Here is a 25678-nt window from a genome sequence, read left to right as displayed (position 1 = left end):
GTATTTGAAGGAGATACTGAGATGCACGGGAGATACTGAGATGCACGAGGGCAGATGAGTATCTCCTAAAATAAAGTCATTGTTGTCAAAAAAGTAGGTTTACCCAGGGTAAACAACTCCATGTTCAGTATCTAGCTGTTGTTCAGTATCTAGCTGCACATTTACCTATATACACCCAGCTGAGGAGCCAGTGCTCTGGGCTGTGCAGAGAAAAAACCTTGAATGCTTTTAACTTGGGTACCTCAGAGACTCCCTCCCTCATCATGTGTTTTCACAGCAGTGGAGATAAGATGAGGCACTAAAGCTAACAGCCTCCATGTTTAAACAAGAATGAGACAGCAGGATGTTTTTAGTGAAGAATTCTTGACTCGGGAATTTGCTCCTCCCCTTGGTTCAACAAAGGGAAGTTCTGTTGACCAACAGGACATGCTGCAAAGCCTACCTCTATGCTCACATTGCCTAACAGCTGAAGTTTTCATGGACTAGTTGGCTTGGGAAGCATTTAATGTTTATACAATATTTGCATTACGTACCTAGAATAAATATATAAGAAAGTTGCATGAAATTCGGCAGTTCATGGCATTTCCACAATGGATGCATGAGACTGACTCACATTTGTGCATGTGCTACATATTATGGCCAATGGATTTGCACATTTTTGGTGAGATGCCACTGAGGCCTGAATTTCTGGCACTTGGCTCACATCCAGGAGGCCTCTTTCTTTTTCACTCCCCATATAATGCTATGTGCTTTATCTAGACTTTTGTAGCGAGTGAGGATTTTGCCCAACAGCCACTTCATGACACAGTTTGAAAACTCAAAATAAATGTGTTTGATATTTTGAACAGAAGCATGAAATTAGGCACACAGTTTGTAATAAAGGAAGTGTTGTTGAGCATCTGAATAAGGGAGATGACTGAAATGTCCACCAGCATTTCAAGCTCCAGTTCTACAAAATAGCAAGATGGTGGCTTCGCAGTTCTTTAATAATTTTCAGCTTTGATATTCAATAATCTTAATCATTGGCAATTTAAACACTGTCGTTTTTTTGGGAGGACTAGACCAATGGTTCTCAACCTTTCCAGACTACTGTACCCCTTTCAAGAGGGTGGTTTGTCTTGTATACCCCCAAATTTCATCTAATTTAAAAACTACTTTCTTACAAAATCAGACTTAAAAATACAATACGCTATTACTGAAAAATGGCTGACTTTCTCATTTTTAGCACATAATTATAAAATAAATCATAAATATTGTACTTACATTTCAGTGTGTATTATATAGAACACTATAAACAAGTCACTGTCTGTATGAAATTCTGGTTTGTACTGTCTTCGCAAGTGCTTTTTATGTAGCCTGTTGTAAAACTAAGTAAATATCTACATGAGTTGATGTACCCCCAGAAGACTTCTGTGTACTCCTGGTTGAGAACCACTGGATTAGACCAAGAGATCCAGGATCCAGCACATGGGCCAAGCATTTCATTCTCCCTTCCCTGTCTTCTCCAGGAGCATAACACAGGCAAATATTCCCCAGCTTCAAGGATAGAAGGGAGAAGAGAGCTCAGCTGTGTTCCCCAACCACCTCCTGGACCCAGCACATAGAATTAATGGTCCACCATTTCCTGCTCTGGGAAACAGCCTCCTCCTGCTGCCAGCTAACATAATCCACTAGTTTAAGTGGTAGATGTCATAGAATCATAGAATATCAGGGTTGGAAGGGACCTCAGGAGGTCATCTAGTCCAACCCCCTCCTCAAAGCAGGACCAATCCCCAATTAAATCATCCCAGCCAGGGCTTTGTCAAGCCTGACCTTAAAAATATCTAAGGAAGAAGATTCCACCACCTCCCTAGGTAACCCATTCCAGTATTTCACCACCCTTCTAGTGAAAAAGTTTTTCCTAATATCCAACCTAAACTTCCCCCACTGCAACTTGAGACCATTACTCCTTGTTCTGTCATCAGCTACCACTGAGAACAGTCTAGATCCATCCTTTTTGGAACCCCCTTTCAGGTAGTTGAAAGCAGCTATCAAATCCCCCTCATTCTTCTCTTCCGCAGACTAAACAATCCCAGTTCCCTCAGCCTCTCCTCATAAATCATGTGTTCCAGTCCCCTAATCATTTTTGTTGCCCTCCGCTGGACTCTTTCCAATTTTTCCACATCCTTCTTGTAGTGTGGGGCCCAAAACTGGACACAGTACTCCAGATGAGGCCTCACCAATGTCGAATAGAGGGGAATGATCACGTCCCTCGATCTGCTGGCAATGCCCCTACATATACATCCCAAAATGCCATTGGCCTTCTTGGCAACAAGGGCACACTGTTGACTCATATCCAGCTTCTCGTCCACTGTACTCCCTAGGTCCTTTTCTGCAGAACTGCTGCTGAGCCATTTGGTCCCTAGTCTGTAGTGGTGCATGGGATTCTTCCGTCCTAAGTGCAGGACTCTGCACTTGTACTTGTTGAACTTCATCAGATTTCTTTTGGCCCAATCCTCTAATTTGTCTAGGGCCCTTTGTATCCTATCCCTACCCTCCAGCGTATCTACCTCTCCTCCCAGTTTAGCGTCATCTGCAAATTGTCCATGCTGTATGTGCAGAGATCAATCCATGCTGATGATGCATAACATTACAATTTAAATATATTTCTTTACAGCTTTTTGTATATAATTACACTTAGAAAAAATAAGCTTTACATGACGTGTAGATCAGCCCATGTAATGAACTACTCTGGTGAATCATTAAATTAAATATTACGACTAGGTTTTAAAAACCTGGATAATTTTATTACTAATCTACATTTGTATTGGTATAAGCTGAAATCTTGAAAATGATAATAAAATCTCCTGTTAGTTTCTGGTGATAAGGGTCAATAAAGTTTTTCTGTTTTTCTATATAGCACTGTACAGATGGGTTGGTGTATAACTTGGGGTGGAAGGTGAGGCATTCAGCTTCACATAATGCCTTCTTGGCACTGGATTCTAAACAAGCCAAGATTTACCCATCATTTTACCTAGAGAAGCAGAATATTTTCATGAATTTAATTTTCCCATGCTTTCAAAATGTCATTTTCCACAAGCATTATATTCAGTGAATTTAGGTTTTTCAGAAAGTCAGGTAATCATTCCATAGATAGTATCTCATACTAGTGAACAGAGGCAGGTTGTCAGATTATTTTGAATTATCAGACTTTATGAAAGTAAGGCTGAGTATTACTGTAGTCAGTGTTCTTTTACGATTGGTTCCCTTTTATGATTGTTGCTGGTTGGACACCAAATATCTTAATAAACTGTACACCAGGGCATCTCAAGTGGTGGGCCACAACTCAGCAGCTCATGCTGGGAAGGCATTCTCAGCTAGTTACATTCTACCAGTTGAGAGGGGAAGAAAAGCAGAAATATTGCTGCAGTCCTTAAATCCAAGCAGGAGTTTATGCCGGGGAGGGAAGCTCTCTCATGCCCGCTATTGCTGCTCTACTGCCACCTGACACAGAGAAGTTCTCACCCTCTCTCTACCCCTCCTCCTTTTCCTACAGAGCACTCTTCTTCAGAGCACAGAAACTGGTGCTTCACAGCTAGTTATGCAGCCTTGAAGCAGCATTGCCAAATCCACAGAGCTAAGAATTGTGTGGGAAAGGGGGAGCAGACATCCCACCATATAGCCCACCTCCAGTATCTCTCACAATACCTCCCAATCCCCAGAAATTGTCCCATCAGCATTCACATGTAGAGCTGGGTGAATAATTAATGTTTTAGTTCACTGGCAGTTCCAACCCCCTCCCCAATTCAGTTCTGTTCAAACCAAATCTGAAATTTTTCAGAATTTTTGGTAAATCAATAAAGTGTGCTCATTTCATTTGACCAAAAAATATTTTGTTTTCAGATATTTTTAAAGGGCTTGATTCACAAAACAATGAGATGGTGGTGGTGTCTTTCCTTATAACTTTACTCCTGAAGGAATTCTGCACCAACCCGCCTGCCCCCCGCACACAATATTTGAAAATTCTGCATATTTTATTTGTCAATAAACAAAAGTTGAGGCTCCAGCATAGCAGTGGGGAACACAGGCCACTGGCTGCAGAGGTTGGAGATCACCCTACAACCCCTACCCCAAAACACGAACTCGGCAATAAAGCTGCACCTGATCCTGACACAGCGCAAGGGCAAGGCCTGCCCGAGAAACACCCCAGGGACCTGCCCCTCCACATCAGGCACACCAAGCTAGCAAGTGAGAGGGACAGTCATGCACAACCGATCTGGGTGTGGGCAAACAGGCTCAGCCCGGCAGGATCCAAATGTGGAGGGGTTTAGTGTGTGGGGATTCAGGTGCAGGGTGAAAGGGTTCTGTGTGGGCAACCTGGGTGTGGGTGGCTCAGTGGGGGTCTGGGTGTGTGTGGGAGATCTGGATGCGTACGGGCTTGCTGGGGGGTAACATGGGGAATGGGACTCTGCAGGGCGGTTGAGGTGAAGGTGGTTGGGGCTCAGTGGGGGGGAAACAGGTGCTGGAGGAGTGTGGGTTTGGGGTCTGAGTGCAGCTGGTTGGGGCTCTGGGGTGGGTGTGGCAGGCTCGTCAAGGTAGTCCAGGTGCAAGGGGTGGAGTGGGATTTGTCTGGGTGGAGTTTAGAGTACGGCAGGCTCAGCGGGGGTCGGGGGTCTGGGGGAGGGTATGGAGGCAGGGGGGTTGGGTCTCAGTGGGGGTGGGGTCTGGGTGCAGGGGGTGAGGTTCAGTGGGGTGGGGATTCGCGTGTGAGGGTCTCGGGGGGGGAGGGTTCTGGGTGCAGTGGGGGAAACTTGGTTGGGTATGGGGGGGTCCAGATTAATGGGGGTTGGATGGACAGGGCAGCAGCTCTCCATACAGTGACCACCTCCCTTGGTGGCTGAGGAGCAAGTGGGGAAGGAAGCGGGGTGGGACTGGGGGTGCAGAGCTTCCTGCAGCTGGATGAGGTTTCTGGGGATGTGTCTGACCCGGCCTCAGCCCCTTCTTGCAGGGGAAGAGGAAGCTAGCAGCTGAGCCCGGTGCTGGGTAGAAGCCACTCGTAAGGGCATCCCCAGCCTCTTCCCTCCCCCCTCAAGTGATTTACCTCTTCGCCAGCTGCTCTGGTCACTTGAAGTGACACATCCAAATTGCTGGGGAGGGACACGTGACCAGTCTTGCGGCATCGCTTTGCTTCCCCTTCAGAAAGTCATTTTTCTGCGGGGAAGCAAAAAAATCTGGGGGGGGACATGAATTCTGTGCGCACACAGTGGTGCAGAATGCCCCCCAAGAGTACTTAACTTTTAGCCTAGTGGTTTAGGGCATTTAGCCAGGATGGGGAAGACCAGGATTCAATTACCCCACATACACACACCTGACGGAGAAGGGAGCTGAACATGGTCTCCACATTACCAGGAGAACACCCTAACCACCTGCCCACTGAGTCATTCTTTCTCTGGCTCAATGAGTATTAAGTATATCATAAAAAGCAGACCTGCTTCAACTGCTAAAAGTTCTAAGGGAGACAGGAGAGGCACTTTCCCCAGAGACCTCTCCCATATCCTGGGCAACTGTCCAGCCACTGGGCTAAAGTCACAAGAGGGATGCCACCACCATCCCAGTTTGTGAATGCCACCAAAGTCTGCTTGTGATCTAGACTGAAAGGAGGTTTTTTGTTTGCTTGTTTTTTGCACTGAAACTATTCAGTGAATTTATGTCAAATTTATGAATAGTTTCAGGTCCACTGAAATTGCATTTTTCAGGAAATTAATTATTTGTCCAAAAAACTTCACCCCACTCACATCACAAGCCCCAGCACCCACTAAAAATGGATAGTTTTTTTACTAGGGCACAAATCTTACAGTATTTTGCAGCTGTCAAGGATTGTGGGATGATTATTTGACTAAATTTTGGGTCAGAGGACCTAAAAAGGTTAACAACTACTTCTGGAGGCTATTGTAAGAACTCAAAACAAAATATTTCAGTACAGTAGTTACAAGAACACACCTACAGAGAACTTTTTAAAAATTGCTCTCCTACCCCCCCCTTTTTTTTTAAACCAGGAGCTACGAGACTCTTAGTCTCAATGAACTTTACTGAACTGTGAACTTTAAATTGGTGTACAGTGTGCCGACAATTCATAATACAGGTAGTGTGGGTTTGTAAGTAAGCACTCGTGAAGGCTAACGATGGAATCCGAGAGAAAAATACTAATACAAACAATAAATCCACCTCCCTTATACACGTAAGTCCCTAAACAGCAAATTTTTCTAAAGGAAAACACAAAAGTGACCAAAAATATGCTTTTTAAAAAATTTTGGACTGTGGCTTTTTATCTGTACATGGATTTTGTATAATGAAATATGTATCCAATACGTAAGCAAACAATTCTAATGTGCAGGAGAATGAAAATACTTTTATTTTCTTCTGTTTTTAAATCACAATTATCTGTTAAGAATACATTATTTTGATGTTTATATCTGATGTTGTCAGATAGTAAATAAAAGTAAATTCCTACTCAATATGTTAAACTTCCAAAAGCAAAAAAATAAAAATAAAAAATCATATTTCTCTTTCTTTTGTGATGATGGAATTGCTGTAGCAGGTTTTAAATAATGTTTGGAAAGGTCAATAGCTACCTACTGGATGCTAAATAATCACTTCCTTAATATTTGCTCTACTTTTTAAATGTTAACTGCCCCTTTCTTTTATTAACGATGGGGAGACTGATTATATCCCCTACATTCTTTATAATTCTGAGGACCTTAACTATGTTCCTTAAACTGATCTCCATTACACAATATTAAAAAAGTTTTAGTCAACTCCCATCATACAAGTTCCACTCTCCCTGTAACCTATTTCACATCCTCTCTCTTCAGCTTTTGAACTTTTGCTATAATTTTGAAGGTAAGGCAACCAGTATTTGACATCCTATTCCAGGATGGATAAATTAATTTATTTATGTAGTTATTTATTTTTAAAGCAAGATTCATCTGATCTTAGAGTATTTTAAAAGATGATAGTAGATGACTCCATTTACACAGCGAGCACAGAAATATTCTCAATTAATTCCTAATTCCCAGACACCAGTATTCAAAATTTTAGACTTCACAGACAAGATATAGATCAGGGGTTCTCAAACTGGCAGTTGGGACCCCTCAGGGGGTCATGAGGTTATTACATGGGGGGGTCACAAGCTGTCAGCCTCCACCCCAAACCCCGCTTTGCGTCCAACATTTATAATGGTGTTAAATTTATTAAAAGGTGTTTTTAATTTATAAGGGGGGGTCACACTCAGAGGCTTGCTATTTGAAAGGGGTCACCAGTACAAAAGTTTGAGAACCACTGATGTAGATTATGAATGCTGTATATAAAATGACAGGTTTCAGAGGAACAGCCGTGTTAGTCTGTATTCGCAAAAAGAAAAGGAGGACTTGTGGCACCTTAGAGACTAACCAATTTATTTGAGCATGAGCTTTCGTGAGCTACAGCAAATGAAAAATCTTCACCTTAGAAGGTTAATATAATTGCATTTTCCTTGCACGTCACCTTTATCTAACTTCAATTTCTATGCCAGCTATTGTTGCTTGAAGATGATAGTTTTTCCATTATGATTCTTCCATAACTATCCTTCGGGATATTTTATCCCTGAACAAGTCATACTGGCAAGTAAGCCTGGTTTTGAAACAGGTCAATTGTTAAGAATTGATCTGCTATATTTGTCAATTTTTTTTTTATATAAAGAAATACTGAATTATGTTCTTGTTGCGGTGTTTCAGCAGTTCTTCTCAGTTTCCAGCTCTGTATACCTTAACAGCTCAAGTTAAAAAGTTAAATTACTTTTTGATCTTTTTGTAAATTCAGTTTAATTCTATTTTCTTGCAGCACTCAAACAAATCTATGTAGCCTGGTCTGGTGTCAAGATGAGGCCCCCCTGATGGTATTATTACAGACAAGTAGCGCTTAGTCTAATTTTGTTTTAAATGATCAGGCTGAGGAACATCTTAGATTATGGGGCTATCATTCCAAATAATAAATTCAGAAGCATTGGCTGATCATGGATAAAAAGAGAAGAAAATGTGTTCACTGAAGATTGATTGTACTTTTAAAAAAAAATCTGAGTGATTCTCAAAAGATGTGTCACTTAAGTTTGCTAGATGGTAAAATACTGGCCAACGAGAGCATGTATTTATGCACCCATGAGCAACAGAGTATTCTGCTTTATGCATCCTTCTTTGAATTTATCTCCAGAACATGCTACATGCCAGTTGTTTCACTAAAGGTACACAATACGAAGGAGCACTTCCCCCCCCTTCCCTCTGCTTATCTTGCTTTTCTCCTCTCCTCATGCATTGTGTGTATTCTCAATCATGCTATAACAATGGAATAGAATCTTAACAATAATTAAGTGTAGACTGTGACAGACTGACAATATCCTGCAATACTTGGAATGAACTTTACTGAACTAAGTTAAACTTTATTGAATGAATTTTAACATCTTTGGCGTGTATTGTATTAAAAATGCAATTGTGTACATGTTATTATGGAATTGTAGATATGTACTTTCTCTAGGAAACTGACTAATGCAATCACTGGAAGGTATTAGGAACTTCAAAGGCCTTTTTGGAGCTTCGAAGAGCTCTGTGTAAGCTTGAACACTTGGCTCTGTAACCTACAGAAACTGGTCCAATAAAAAGATATTGCCTCCCACCTTTTCTCTCTAATATCCTGGGACAAACACAGCTACAAAAACACCGCATACAACTTCCTCATAGGCAATTCAATCAGGACACTCCGTTCTCGGTACTCTCGGCACCAGTGGCACCCTCTTGCCTTCCTTCTCAAACTCAAACTTTACTTCTCACATTCAGCTCTATACAATTAGGCTCCTTTCCTCACTGCTTCTCTCATCTCCATTTCCCCTGTCCCAGCTCAGCACAAATTTCCCAACTATCCTCCTAATTAGATCTGTGAGCCTTCTTCTATGTTACACTATATGCTGGGAAATCTCCCCCTTTCACCTACTGGATCAGGCTTCCTCCCCATCATTGAAATCCTGCCACAAATGTACACTTTCATAAAGTCTATCAATTTTAATCTACCAAAGCTGCAGTGCTAAACTGGTTTTTAAGCATGGGGTTGGCAGTTAGAAAAGTTGGGTTATATTTCTGACTTATGCCAATTTACCATGTAGCCTTAAGGAAGATTTGTCATGGGCTTCAGTTATCTCATCTGTAAAACAGGAATAATAAATCTTACAGAGCTACTTGGACTGCTTTAAAATCTATAGATTAGTATGTGCTATAAGTGTAAAATATTTAATTTTTAAAAGATGCACTGTTATGTTAAATGTTTCAGAGTAGCAGCCGTGTTAGTCTGTATTCACAAAAAGAAAAGGAGTACTTGTGGCACCTTAGAGACTAACAAATTTATTTGAGCATAAGCTTTTGTGAGCTACAGCTCACTTCATCAGATGCATTCAGTGGAAAATACAGTGGGGAGATTTATATACACAGAGAACATGAAACAATGGGTGTTATCATACACACTGTAAGGAGAATGATCACTGTTCCTCAGACGTTCTTGTCAACTGCTGGAAATGGCCCACATTGATTATCACTACAAAAGGTCGTCCATCCCCCCCAGCTCTCCTGCTGGTATTAGCTCATCTTAAGTGATCACTCTCCTTACAGTGTGTATGATAACACCCATTGTTTCATGTTCTCTGTGTATATAAATCTCCCCACTGTATTTTCCACTGAATGCATCTGATGAAGTGAGCTGTAGCTCACAAAAGCTTATGCTCAAATAAATTTGTTAGTCTCTAAGGTGCCACAAGTACTCCTTTTCTTTTTATGTTAAAGTATCTTCTGATCACCCTGTGTACTTTGTTTTAGAATTGGGACAGTGTTTTTCTCTGTTTTATACAATGCAGAAGACATTATCGATGATCAGAAATATTACATATTATTAACAAAATGACAAAAGAAACTACAGAGCCACATGGAAGGATTTGTTGCAGAATTCCTGATTCCAACTTCCTCTATGTCACATGCTGCATCTCAAGTAGGAAGGGGGAGAAACAAAAAGCCAGCCTACTTTCATTTTTGTCTCCCACTAATGTGCCAGCTTGCATATTTTTGCTTGCTCTTAGACTGGCAGCAGAAGGCAACAATGAATAATCTTCTCCGAGAGACACTGGGCTGCAAATGCTCTCAATTTCTCAATTACTAGAATGACAGTATTTCTTCAGAACCGTTCCTTTCATTTGTGCCTCCCATGGGTGTGCTCAAAACTGGAGTTTTAAAGTAACAATGCTCAAGATTCTTTCTGTCATTGAGGTAACAGGAGGTGAAAATAAAAGGAGCACAGCAGAACCAAGTTATAGGGTAAAAGTGAATTGAAGAAAATGCCTAACATCCAAAACTATCTGGTCTCAGACATCAAACAAAGAGATTTATGTTGGCTTTGACTGGTAATATTTAGAGTCCCCATTCTTACTGTTTGGGGTTTTAGGCTGCATTCAGACATCAGACAGATAAGGCACTTATTTTCCAGACCATTATTACCCTTCTCAGTAGTGCACGTTTGCACAGACCAAGCAAATAGATGAAATGCCATGTTCACATTTCAGGATGAACGGGATTTGATCACAGAAGTTTCTTGCTGTGACCACCAAGAAAAAGAACTGTACTTTCAAGTCCATAGATGTTAGTATGATTGCCCACGTAATCAACAATAGGTCAAACGAAAATGATTTGTTCTCTTGTGGGCTAAGTATCAGCCTGAATCAGCCATCTCACTAGTTTTAGCTAATATCAGCAAGACAACATGTCAGCTGCAGCCACAAGCTGCTCTGCTCTGTAATAAGTAATAGTGCTTTTGTTCACTGAAGAACACTTAATGAGATCAAACAAACCACATAATAATTTGTCTACGCTACACAGTTCAAATTCATAACAAGCTGACCCTAAAAGCCTGGTTATTTCTGTTATATACATTTACATACACCCAGAACAATTTACAAACAAAAACAGACATAATATAGTATATGCTATTTAATGTTATGCAGACTGGAAGCAAAATAAGAAATGAAAAATATTTATTTGTACAAATGAGAGACGAGACACTAATGTAGAAGCCTATATCATACTTATACACACATATATTTCTAGTCTTTGCTATGATCCTATACAGTATTGAGTTGTTTTTGAAGGCTGCCTTATCAAATTTCACCGCATTTTTGTAACATGACAGAGTTGGCACACTTATAGTCAAATGGATTATCTAAAGAAACCTGACATATAATAAATTTGCTAGAGGCAAAAGTTAGCAGAAAAGACTAACACAGAGAACAGATTTACAGATATCTTTTAATTTTTTAGTTTTAGTGCTCTAGACTTAGTAAATTTTGCAGCCTTGAAATGAGGAACCAAAATCTACACGTACACAAAAACCATTCATTCCAGACAATGTGCAATCTTCACAGTTTTTTTGTTTGTGTGTTTTTTTGTTTTTTAATTAAAAAACCTTGTCAAATAGGCATTTTAGTCGATTGGTTTAATATCTTGGGAGGGTTGTCTATGTAAATTGTTATCTTATTGGTGTATGTTTATATTTTGGTAATGCCCAATTTTTTTACTGTGACCAACTTGCAAGATTTTTTTCTTTTTTTTAAAATCCATCCATCCAGTCTCTATTACATTATACAGTTCCTAGCACAATTCGCCCCTGGCTTCTATGCACTACTGTAATACAAATAATAATAATTTCAAAGCACAACAAATATCTGTCACTGGGATAGAGGAAGGCAATGAAAGTATCACCAGTCTATACTCATTAAGAGTGATCTGACACTGGCTAACATCTAGATAATACTTCACCACCAGAATGATGAATAAATCCACAAGAGAGTAGTATTTTCTAATTTTTGAAAAAGCCAAATAAATAAAAGTATCTAATGAGCAACTATACAATGCTTATCTAACCATAGGCTTCAGGAAATGGTGAAACATGAATCACACTACATTGGTTCACTGTAATATCCTCCCAGGTCAGGCACACTCCCAACTAAAGGTAGTGACTAACACTTCCATCATATAGGAAATGAATTTTTCTCCTACACAGGATGATTTACAACTGATTGTTTTACATCTCATATATGACTTCACTTTCCTGATAGCACTAGCTAAATTAAATGCAACTACTGAATGTTCTGTTAAATGAAATAAAATACATGAAAGTTATATTCTGAAGCCCTCTTCTTTTTTAACAAAGTAATTATTAAATAATTCAAATATGTGGTTGTGGATCTCACATATTTGGGTTATTTTCTTAGATTGTACTGTAATTTCTGAATTAAATCTCACTAGAAAATTTAAAACAACATCTACAGATGATCATATTCACCAGGCAAATCAATTCAGGTCCGTATGGATGATTCTCCAACCAGCCTAACCAATTATGACCCCAATTCAAGAAAGTAGTAACTTTAATCACATGCTGAGGTGCCCTTCCTGAATAAGGATGCTTTTGTGAATTAGATCCTAAAGACTCAGAGATGTTGAATGCTTTAATTATTTAAATTATGACTTCCAATTTTCGCATATGTTTAGTGAGCCGATTTTTCAGACCTTTTGTCACCCAGCCTCACGGTTCACACACTATTCCTTAGTAGAAAATTTAATTGATTAAAAATGACACACTGAACATAAAAACTGTTGCTCCCCTGCAAATATATAAATCAATATATACTGGGTTGGGTTTTTTGTTGGCTTCAGGATGTGAGGATGTTAGGAGAAGACAGTCAAACTATTCCCAGGAAGTACTGATACAGCAGAACCTCAGAGTTACAAACAACAGAGTTACGAACTGACTGGTCAACCACACATTTCATTTTGGAACTGGAAGTATGCAATCAGGCAGCAGCAGAGACCAAAAAAAAAAAAAAGCAAATACAGTACAGTTTTGTGTTAAACATAAACTACTTAAAAAAAGGAAAGTTTAAAAAAAGATTTGACAAGGTAAGGAAATTGTTACTGTGCTTGTTTCATTTAAATGAAGATGGTTAAAAGCAGCATTTTTCTTCTGCATAGTAAAGTTTAAAAGCTGTATTAAGTCAATGTTTAGCTGTAAGCTTTTGAACGAACAACCATAACATTTTGTTCAGAGTTATGAACATTTCAGAATTAGGAACAACCTCCATTCCCCAGGTGTTTGTAACTCTGAGGTTCTACTGTAGTATTAAGAACCAAAAGTTTTAATTTCTATTTTAACACCAGAATCAGATTTTCCTGTTACAGTATTTACTAGCAACAATCAATAAAGCAAAGGCCTCACCACAAAGAATTTAAGGAGGTATTTCCTTCCACATCTCAAGTAACTGTGGCCACTTAAGTAGTATAATCAAACAAAAACTAAGAATTCAAACACACACTTTTGGTTTTACTTGTTTGGACATGGGAAAAACCTTGAAGCAAAACTACTCCAATATCCCTCAAATAATAGTTATATATAATATTTAAAAATCTCAAAGTTAAAACTATTCTCCATTAAGTCTGTGAACAAATTTCACTTGAATGGCAAAAAATATGTATTTTTAATGATTTTGTCTTAGCAATGTGTTTAATAAGATTTTTAAGTCCAATTATGTACAGCCTGACCACCCAATACCAACTCTGCTTTCATATTCTTTCTGCAGGGAAGAGAGATTGTTTCCTTTCTTTTTAACTCACAGATTCACATGCTATACTGTGTAACAAACTGGTATTACGATGACTGGAATTGCTTACAATAATCAATCATTCAGAAGCTGCATTCCACAAGTACAAGCTCCCTCAGTTAATTCAATGATCTAGCCTGTAATCAGAGAAAAAGTTATATAGTACACTATATAAAAATAATTTTGAAAACACCACAACTCTGATCAAATATATGCAATAAAGCCCAATTAAAAGTGCCAGTTTAAGGTTAAAAAATGCATAATTACATTAAACCTTTGCTATAAATTGTGCCCAGAGTAGTTTTTGATGGATGCTGTGGTTTTTATTATTTTGTTGTTTAGTAAGTTCATGGAGCTCAGTCTCCATGCAAATGAATGCAAAGAAAAGTAAATGAAAACAAAAACTTCTGTTTCTCTGCAGTTCTGTTTCTCTGACTACATCATCTTGCAGGATTCTCTCAAATTCAGGTATTAGCTCCTTATCACGAATCAGGATGAACTTCCTAAGTTCTTAAGGTTTTTGACTCTAAGAGGGCAGTTGCAGCAGGGTAAAAAACAATCCAGGCACCATGTGCCATCCCCTGCTGCTTTTAAGCGCGGATCTCTGAATATTCTAATTGGTTCCTGTGATTATGTGGGAGGCAAAGTTCCCGAAAAGAAAAGACAATGCAAGATGATCAGTACAAGAGAAAAACATGCTTCAGAGAAAAAAAGTAAAACAAGATTTTAGAGAAATAAAACACCACAAAAAAGGCAAGGTCCAAACACTGAAGAGAGGTGGGTGGGTAAGTGAAAATCCTGAAAGAATTAGAAGGTAAATACTTCTTTCTTCTCTTCTAGGCAAGATTCTCACTCCTGGTGAGCAAGAAGCTCAACGGACGTCCCAAAAGAAAAATTAGAGTAAACTGCAACAACAAGGCCAATTCCAACAGTGTGAAATTTTTACATATAGATATAAATATCTCTTTCTAACTCTGTCTATAAATGCCTTTATAATGCTAATGTTTATTAGTCCAATATTAAACACAGAGCTCTTCTTCGAGTTCTGTGTAAGCTCTCTCACCAACAGAAGTTGGTCCAATAAAAGATATTACCTCACCCACCTAGTCTTTCTAGTATCCTGGAACCAACATGGCTACAACACTGCATACAATATCAAACACAACATTCAAGATGGCAGAAACAGGGGGAAAATCTTGTGCAAAAATTGGCTGACTGAATACATGGAACTTCTCAAAATAGAAGAAAATTTCTGGGGATGGGAGAGTCTGACTGCAATGAACTTCTGAGTTCTGGAACACCAAGTCTACAATAGTATCCCCTCCTGCAGGATGCATCCAAATATTAATTTTGTATGTTGTGTAGACAGATAATCATGGAGCTTCTTTGCAGACATCTGTGTTTGAAAGGGAAGGCTGAGGTTGCAACTTTGTCCTGAATCAAATGAGCCTTACATATAGGTTCCTTGACTCAGGTCAGTAATGTCACAGCAAAGTGACAGGCTTTTAAGACATCCCATTTAGACAATGATCCTTATAGTAATGATTCTGCCTACAGTGTCGGCATCAAATGAAACAAACAAACAAACTGGTGGTCTTCCTACGGGCTCTAGTCATCAAACAGAAACACAAGGACCTTTTGGCATTGAGTATATGGAGAAGGACCTCTCTGTGATGGAAATGCCGGTGTGACAAATGTTGAAAGGATGATAGACTCCTTAAATTGGATTTCCAACATCATCTTGGAGAGGAATCTTGGATGAGATTACACTTATCCTTGCAAAAATCTAGTAAAAGATGGGTCACTAGGATTTGCTCACTTTGCATGCTGAAGTCATTGCCACCAGGAAAAAGATGTTTTGCCTAAGGAACTTAAGCTCATAAGACAAACAGTTGAAAAGGAGTTTCCATCAACTTTGTCAGGGCCACATTAATATCTTATGACACAGGGAGCTTTTAATTAATGGTTTCAAAAGTGTTCCTCCTTGAACCTGATGGCAGAAGGCTGCATAAATATTGGTCTACCTTCAACTAGCTCATGAAGGCTGAAGAAGCTGCCGAATACAGCTGGATGGAGTGAGTGCTTAAATTAGATGCAGCCAGGTGAAACAAGTAGATCAGCAGATTCTGAGAATCAGATAAAGGGGTCTCAAAGTAGGCTTGATTGCACTACACTGCAAAGTTTATCCATTTGGAATCACAGATTCTTCTGGTAGATGGCTTTTGAGAGCCACCTGATCAAATATACTATACCTATGGATTTTCTATCCTGTTGGAAGCAGACTCACAAGTTGGAACAGATTGAGGTGCCCTGGTCTTAACAGACAATATGAAGCTGAATTCTATCTAATGGGATAGACTTTAGTAGTCAGCAATACATTGAGAGTCATATCTGTCTAGTCCACTGTGGGGCTAACAGGCTCATAAAACATATGCTCCTAGTGAGCACTGCAAGTACCTCTGCTACATGGAGGAAATAGCAGAAAGGCATACAGAAGTTTCCTTCCCTTGCCAATAAGGTATTTTTTAGTGCCATGAGCAAAAGACCAATAGCATTTTTTTCATATGTGGCAGAGAAATCCACCTGTGCTGTCTCCCACTGGAAAAAGGTCTGATCCACCAGTTCTCAGACTCCGAGAATACCCGTGAGGCTCTATTAAGGATTAATTCAGTCTGTCAGTGATTGTATTCTCTCTCCCTACCACATACATGATAACTTCGAATGCCTTGTGAGACACAGTCCATTCCGACACCTGCAGGATATCTCAACAGAGGAGGCAGAGCACAGTACTTCCTTGCTTCTTTGTGCAAACCACAGTGCCCTGCATTTCATTTTGAACCATATTAACTTTTGGGATACCAGGTCCCCGAAGGACTGCCATCATCTTCAAAACATTTGAATGTTAGCGTATGGCAGTCAGATGATTAGGATACCCACAGCACGGGGTTGCATCCCTGACCATCTTGGCTAATTGCCACCGATGGACCTAGCCTCTATTAATCTATTTCTTTTTTGAACCCAGTTATACTTCTAGCCTTCACATCATCAACTGGCAATGAGTTCCACAGGTTGATTGTGCATTATGTGAAGAAGTATTTTCTTTTTTGTTTGTTTTACACCTGCGGCCTATTGATTTCATTGAGTGACCCCTATGTTCTTGTGTTATGTGAAGGGGTAAATAACACTTCCTTATTCACTTTTGCCACACCATTCATGATTTTACAGAACTCTATCACATATCCCCTAGTCATCTCTTTTCCAAGGTGAATAATCCCAGTCTTCTTAACCTTTCCCCAAATGGAAGCTGTTCCATACGCCTAATCATTTTTGTTGCCCTTCTCTCTGTACCTTTTCCAATTCTAATATATCTTTTTTGAGTTGTTGCAACTAGAACTGCACACAGTAGCCAAGATGTGGGTATACCATGGATTTATATAGTGGCATTATATTTACTGACTTACTATCTATTCCCTTTCCTAATGACTCCTAACATTCTGTTAGCTTTTTTGATTGCTGCTGCATACTGAGCTAATGTTTTCAGAGAACTATCCACAATGACTCCAAGATCTCTTTCTTGAGTGGTAACAGCTAATTTAGACCCCCATCATTTTGTACATATAGATGGGATTACGCTTTCCACTGTGAATTACTTAATCAGTGTTGAATTTCATCTGCCATTTTGTTGTCCACTCATCCAGTTTTGTGAGATTCCTTTGTAACTGTTTACGGTCAGCTGTGGAGTTCACTATTTTGAGTAATTTTGTACCATTTGCAAACTTTGCCAATTCCCTGTTTATCCCTTTTTCCAGCTCATTTATGAATATGCTGAACTGCACTGGTCCCAGTATAGATCCTGTGGGGACCCCGAAAATTGACCACTTATGTCTACCTTTTGTTTCCTGTCTTTTAACCAGTTACTGATCTATGAGAGGACCTTCCCTCTTATCCCATGACTGTTTACTTAGCTTAAGAGTCTTTGGTGAGGGACCTTGTCAAAGGCTTTCTGAAAGTCAAGTTCACTATATCCACTGGAACACACTTGTCCACTTGTTTACTGATCTCCTCAAAACATTTTAATAGATTGGTGAGCCAGGTTGATTCTTTCCTAACAAATCGTGTTGATCTTTGTGTCTGATAATTCTGTTCTTTACTATCATTTCAACCTATTTGCCTGGTACTGAAGTTAGGATTACCATCCTGTAACTACCATGATAGCCTCGGGAGCTTTTGTTAAAAAAGGCATTACATTAGTTATCCTCCAGTCATCTGATACAGAGGCTGATTTAAATGATAGGTTACATACCAGAGTTAGTAGTTCTGCAATTTCATATTTGAGTTCCTTCAGAACTCTTGGCTGAATACCATCTGGTCCTGGTGACCTATTGCTGTTTAATTTATCAATTTGTTCCAACCCACATTCTGTTGACACCTCAAACTGAGACAGTTTCTCAGATGTCAGCTAAAAAGAATGGCTCAGGAGTGGGACTCTCCCTCCCTCTTCCTCTGCAGTGAAGACCAATGCAAAGAATTCTTGCAGGTTCTCTACAACAGTCTTATCTTCCTTGAGTGCTCCTTTAGCACCTCAATCATCCAGTGGCTCCACTGATTGTTTGGCAGGGTTCCTGCTTCTGATGTACTTTTAAAAAATATTGCTGTTAATTTTTGTGTCTTTTGGTAGTTGCTCTTCAAATTCTTTTTTTGGCCTGCCTAATTATGCTTTTACTTTTGACTTACCGGGGTTCATGCTCCTTTTTATCTTCCTCAGTCACACCTGACTTCCAATTTTTAAAGGATGCCTTCTTGTTTCTAACCAACTCACTTACTCTATTGTTTAAGCCATAGTGGCATTTTTTTGGACCTCTGTTTTTTTTATATTTGGGGTATACATTTAATTTGAGCCTCTGTTATGGTATTTTTTAAAAGTTTCCATGCAGCTAGCAGGCATTTCATTTGAATGGGAAGTGTTAGTAAGTCATTCTTAATTGAAGAATGTCCTTCGACTGCCACAGGATCAAAAATGCCTAAGGTCATCTATTATCTGGATGCAATACAGTAATCCCTTTGTTGCTTGCTTTCAAGGGAATCTCAGAAATGTATGGCTGGAAGGGACCTTGAGAGGTCATCTAGTCCACCCCACTGAGGCAGGACCAAGTAAACCTACACCATCCCCTGACAGGTGTTTATCTAATCTGTTTTTAAAAACCTCCAGAGATGGGGATTCTACAACCTCCCTTGGTAACCTACTAGCACATGGCCAGTCCCTTTTAGAGGAAGGAGACATATTAATTTTGAGGGTGGCCACTGTGAACTTTTATTTGACCAGATTCTGGTCTCTGAGATCTAAGATAGTAATATAACAACATGCATTCCTTTCCTTCACATCTCTCTCTCTACTTTATATTGCTTTATCATTTTCAACAAAGAGCTGTCATAAATTTTTTTCAAGTTTCAAGATAAACATATCTGATTTAAGGTGCTGAATAAAAGAAAATATTCTACATGGATTTGGATTTGCAGATTATGTTTGCACTGTATAGTCTTCCCTTTTGTATCTGTCTAGGCTGATCTTTGCATATGGAAATCAATAAAAATAAAAGTAAACTTTGCACATCTGAACTCAGTGTTTCAACTACCCTGAGCAAGAGAATCTGCATGCCCCTCTTGTTCTCCCAATGTGTCAAAACCTCACTGACAGTTTTAGTTTTAATTAAATTAAATTAAATTAAATTAGAGCAACAATTTTATCACCTGATTCCAAGCTGTGATGACTCAACCCAAGATCAATGACTACTCTAATATGAAGGGGGAGATGTGAATTTTTGTTACTGAATTTTAATTGCTGTCATATTCACAGCATATTTATACTGATCCTATTATGATTACAGGAAAACTTACTGTATTCAGTTAATTATCTCTTACAGTGGTGGGGTGGTCCGCTTGCTTAACTGTACAGCCAATGCCATCTCCAGCAATCTGCAATGTTACATTTGTTAACATATATTTTATGCGAACATGTATAATCTGAACTGGAAAACATCTCAAATGTTACTGCATATTAACAGTGAACATAGCTAAGTATTTGACTGCACATGTTTTCCAGTAAACATGCATAGAACATATCTTTTGTTTTCATGATGGATTGCTAATTTGCATATAAATATATAGTGCAACAACAAAACCCTAGAGGAAATTCAAGGGCAAGTCTGAAATACAAGAGCTGACATTCTAGCCTTAACAAAAAATAAAAAGGGCCAGCCTGCCTGTCAGTCCAAATTCTCAGCCTTAAATGATCAGTTACTTTAAGAAACTAAAACTGCTTTTGCCTGTTCGATACACAGAAACAAACAAGGTTATGTTTATGAAAGACTATGTACCATATTACAACTACACAGTGTATCAACCACACAGAACAGAAAGGTGTGCTCAGTTTGACAATACCAAGCTCAAATTTCATTAGAAAGAGTGGAGGGGAGAGAAACATCAGCTTATATTTTATTAAATATATTCCCATAAACAATAGTGTGACCATATGAATATAATTTGCAATAGATCTCAATTATGCTAAATGTCTCTGATAGTCTGTTTGTTCTAGTCTATCAACTATGTATAACATTTAATTTGCTATTACCTACAGGCATAGTAAAGAGATGGAGGTCAACCTACATGAATATAACTGCTAACAAAGACTGGAGCTTTTCTTTCCTTTCTCCTGGCACTGAATCAAATTAATACTACTGATTTTAGTAAACTCCAGAGGTCAAATCCTGTTCAGCTTATGGACACGAAGGATCCCTTCACTGGAAATGCTCACACAAGTAAGGCAAGCAAGATTTGTTATTGTAATTACAAATCTTTATTACAAGCCTGTCAGAGGTCATATGGCAACGACAACAACAAAACAAAACAAAAAAAGCTCATCACTGGAATTTTTACAGAAAGTTTCCCTGTATGGGAGTGTTTATTTCAATTTGTACCACAATTGTTATAGTAGCCCAGAGTGTTCCCCTTCTGCTAGGAACTGCATAAACATGGAGTAAAAAAAATTCCCCTCTTACAAATACTATTTGACAAGTAAACTAAAAACATAAGTTTCTGACATCAACTCACAAAAATCAAGGAAATTCAGAGCTAAAATCATTGTTAAAATTCAGCAGCTGTTCTCTACCAGACAAAAGGTCACTCTAAAAAACTTATCTTTAAAAACCACCATGTCATTACTGTAACAATTTAGGAGGAAAGCCTGGTTCACAGGATGCATAGGAACAGTTGCCTGAACTACCCTGACCTCTCTGATTGTGCCAGTCAACAAAGAAATAAACCACATCACGTTAATTTCAGCTGCATTAGAAACAAGTATTTGGAATTGGGAGAAAAATTAGGAAATTAATGCTTGTCAGATGGAACTGAATCTGAAAGGAAAAAATATTTTCAAAGCTTCTAAGACAGTGTAATATTACAGTTGTTGTAGAAGCTAAAAGAGCTATTACACTATTGATTATTTGGTTAAAAGGTTTGCAGCGGCGGGTGGAGGTTAAACCCAAAAAGAATGCTGTGAGAACTCAGCAGAAGTGCAGCTCTACATATGGGAAATTCCTATTTAAAAATATTTTGGAGAAAACAGGAAATAAAATAATGAATAATAGTAATCTCCTCCTCCTCCAGATTTCCCCAGTACGTCATGTCTTTACATGAGTGCAGTTGTAGCTGTGTCAGTCCCAGGATATGAGAGAGACAAGGTGGGTGAGGCATTATCTTTTATTGGACCGACTTCTGTTGGTGAGAGAGACAAACTTGCGAGCTTACATAGAACTCTTCTTCAGGTCTGGGAAACAGTCAGCAAAGCTTGTCTCTCTGATCAAAATTGGTCCAATAAAAGATATTACCTCACCCACCTTCTCTCTCTAATGTCTTCTACATGTAAATTCTTATACTACTGCTTTTATTTTGTGTTCTGCTTGACTCAAAGCACAATGGATATGATCCAAAGCCCTCTGAAGGTTTGTCCACACTTGAAATGCTACAGTAGCATAGATGCACCAATGTAGTAGTGCCTCCGAAGCGCTTCAGTGTAGACACTACCTATGTCAATGGGAGGGGTTCACCAGTCAGCACAGATAATCCATCTCTCCAAGAGGTGTTAATTAGGTCGATGGAAGAATTCTTCCATCACCCTAGCGCTGTTTACACTGGGAGTCAGATTGGTTAAACTACGCCGTTCAAGGGAGGGGGTTCACACCTATGAGCGAAGTACTTAAGCCAACTTAATTTTTTAGTACAGACCAGGCCTAAGTTAATGGTTTCACTTCAGTGGGCTTTGGATCGGGCCTAATCTTGGCTCATAAATTTACAACACTAACAACAACAAATACATTAAGGATTTTTAAGACAAAATAACTCCCTCCACGAAGGGTGTGTGATGATTAATGGACTAATCAGTGCAATTTTTGAATAATACAAACACAACAAAATGCCTTGCTGTACTTATTTTTGACATACAAACTCAGTGTTAGATAATCCAAAAATATTTTCCAAACTCCTGCATTCTATATTATGCTTTAAAAAAAATTATGGGGATTTAAAACCCCTAAGAATAGATTTTTATAATGAAACCAATCAAAGAACTTTACATATTCCAGCCAAAATGGTATTATTATAATCAAAGCTGTTACACTTATTTAAAAAAAAAAAAGTGAAAAGTTCTGTTTATCTTTTGCCTGGGGAAAGGGCAACAAAGCAAGTGCAAGGGTGGTTAGTATTCATAATGAGTCTCATAAATAAAGGAAATTATGTGCACAGTTATTCATGAAGTACTTTTTCCTCCTTTTGTTTACTGTCCTGTAAGGTTCCGTACACTAAAAAACAGGAAGAATGAAAAAGGCTGACGCAGTCAGGAACATCCCTAGTGTGTTTACTTTCTGAAGTTTCACATGGATTAGAAAGCAGCATTATATAAAAGAGCCTGAGTAGCGATATATGAAGTAGTCTACTTGAACATATACACAGAACGTCTCAGAATCTAATGGTCACATTTTCTTCATTTGTTTCCCAACACCTCAATTCCTTCTAGAATGCCTGTACTTATTGCAAAGCCTCTCTCATGTGATCTCCCAGCACTTTAAAGACCAGTCCTACACTAAATGTCTAGCATTTAGTATCTAAGAGAGCATGCTAATGGATTCTCTGCTTGTTTTTAAAAATCAAATACTTTTTAAAAAACAATATTTAATTTTTTGTACTGGACAGATTATAAACATTGTCAGTGATATCTACTCAGGTTCCAAGACTGACAAATAGGAAGAAAAATGTATGTCATGACTACTGTTATCATAAGAACTCATATGTTGAACACAAACATCTGCTTTAAAGTGAACTGGCAGGAAAACAAGCAGTTATATAAAGTAATTTAAACAATTCCCAAGTCACTTGTTAATTTACTGGATCCTTATGGGAAAACTGATTACCTCCATAGAGATCCGTCTGTGTATCCGGTTCCTGAGGCAAACACCTGTAGGAGACTGAACTTCATCAGAGGATGTTCCAGAAGCTTGGTCACTTTCACCATCTGATCCCATTTTCAGATTTTCATGTACTATATCTAAATGAAAGAAAGTCAATCATTATTCTTCTAAACAAATCTTATATGTGAAGAAGTATTGTAACCTTTATTATGTACTGCTTTCTGTCAGATCTAGAGGTTCACTATCACAATACTTTTCTTGATATTCTCTTTTTATGGCTCAGAAATAGCATAAAAAGATAAAGTCTTAAAAATACTTTCCCAATATACCATGCATGCGTGCAGAAATGTGTATTAATTTTCCATTATTATTCTCATTTAGGCTGTGATAGCACCCACCATGTGCTATCCATGTTCCAAACACAAAGATAGACATAGTTCCAGTCCCACCCTATGCCTCTCAATCCTCAAATTCTTGAGCTTGTTTCACTTCTTCTCCTTTTTTGTGCTGTTCTTGGAACAGGAAAATTCCATTTTCTAGGGAAATCGTGAGAGGTGAGAGAAAAATCTGAAACCTCATTAATTAGAAAATGTGATGCCTAAGGCACAAATATTCAAATCTGTGTGCCTAACATTAGGCATGTAAATCCATATTTAGAGAGAGAAAAACAAAAACAGGTGGCCTCATTTTCAGAAGTGCCAAGCATGGGAACTTCAGGTGCTCAGAACCTCTGAAAAGATCAGGCCAGTTCTGTTCAGGTGCCTAAATCTATATTTAGGATGAATAAATGGACTTTGTAGAGAACTTGATGTAATTACGTATTTCTTGGGGGGTGAGGGGGAAACTGAAATTGATTCACTTGGGGGAGATTTATGTAACGGACTGCCTATTTTAATAATGTGTGCAATTTTTATGTAAACTGCATAAAATATTTGTCTCTCAAGCTTTTGACCTAGCTCCTACAGAAAAATCACTAAAAAACCAGACATGGAACCAATGGCTCTCTCTCCCAGGCCAAAAATGCTCAGCTCCAGCAGGGAAATGGGGCAAAGAACTAAGAAGTTCAAGATGCCTTTACTGACAGAGAGAAGAGGGAGGAATAAGGGATGAAGAAGAGCAGCAGCTTCCTTCTGAAGGCCAACAGCACACCGAACCTGAAAAAGGATCCAGTAGCTCACCACTGCCTGCCAAGACCTATAGTAAAAAATGCCTATGCTCAAATGAATCCCAAGGAACAAACAATCCAATAAAGGATGTGGCTCAAAAGACAGAGAGGCATCCTCTTTGAATTTAGGAACAAAACGATAACCTGAGAACACATTTTCCCCCATCAGAGTACAAAAGAGAATTGGAGGAGCCCCGGAAATTGTTTCATTTTAGAGGTAAAATTCTGCTCTCTCAAAAAGCCAGGCAAACCCTGTTCAATCTCACCCCAAAATATTTGAAGATATTGTTAATCTTCAATCTAAATTATTAAAACAATATAGAAGACAAAGGATGGGAGAATGCTCCATCTATCAGTGTGCTGGAAAGTTGGCCTTTCTCTGGGAGAAGTAAAGCTTATCATAAAAAACATACCTAAGGTATCCCAGAACATATCCTAGAAAAGAATTTGTGAGTGAGAGACCAGAACCTGCCAAGACTGACGTTTTCAAAAGATCAAATTCTTCTTCAGACCAGGAGATTCTATAGCTCCTTTTACAGGATAGAAAATTGGTATAAAAAGAGTAGCTGATTCACACACAAAACAGAATGTGGATTTAGGCTTAAAGTGCTTCAGTGAAACACACAGATTCACAAAAAACATGATACTGACATGAAGATGAACTGTCTCCTGGGGAAGAATTTAGCAATGATATGGAAATGCATGAATAAGTTGGATTCTAATAAAATCCAAGCTACTATGGTATGTTCACAGTATTTCACCTTCATGATTTGGACTGGATGAAAGTAAAGGAGCTGCTCTTCTGAGCATAATGAAGCAGCATGCAGGAAACATCTGACAAATATTTACCTCAGGTTCAAAACCTAGAGGCACCTTGTTGTGAGCTAAAGATACAAAACAAGACTTTCAGAAATGGATGCCTAAAAGTTAGAATCTTAATTACATAATCAGGCAACTAAATCAGCAGTTAGATTTTCCAAAGTGGTCAGAAAGCATCTCAAGTCCATGTTAATCCCCTTTCATAAGTCTGTGAAGGTATGTCTACACTACAATTAAAAACCTATGGCTGGCCTGTGCCAGCTGACTCGGACTTGTGAAGCTCAGTCTAAGGGTTTGTTTAATTATAGTGTAGGCATTTGGGCTTGAGCTGGAGCCCCAGCTCCATGACTCTGCAAGGTGGGAGGGTCCCAGAGCTCTGGCTGCCCAAGCCTGAAGGTCTACACTGTAATTAAACAGCCCCTTAGCCCAAGTCAGCTGGCATGGGCCAGCCACAGTGGCCTAACTGCAGTGTAGACATACCCTTAGAAAATATAGCACTAGAGCCCTGCATGGATACAAAATTTGTATCCACATCCAATCCGT

General features: G+C 38.9%; 1 protein-coding gene across 3 annotated transcripts in view; it reads right to left on the bottom strand.

The window, feature by feature from the left end:
- The window catches only part of CDK17 (cyclin dependent kinase 17), a 190012-nt gene that overhangs the window by 38265 nt on the left and 126069 nt on the right, over positions 1-25678 (bottom strand). For all 3 annotated transcript variants that reach the window (XM_073327478.1, XM_073327480.1, XM_073327479.1), the window contains exon 4: positions 23155-23288. In XM_073327478.1, coding sequence (XP_073183579.1) covers positions 23155-23288 — 134 coding nt within the window. The remainder of the gene's footprint in view (positions 1-23154; positions 23289-25678) is intronic.

The sequence above is a fragment of the Lepidochelys kempii genome, chromosome 1 (assembly GCF_965140265.1).
Source record: "Lepidochelys kempii isolate rLepKem1 chromosome 1, rLepKem1.hap2, whole genome shotgun sequence".
Lineage (NCBI taxonomy): Eukaryota > Metazoa > Chordata > Testudines > Cheloniidae > Lepidochelys > Lepidochelys kempii.
This window is presented reverse-complemented; position numbering and strand designations above follow the sequence as displayed.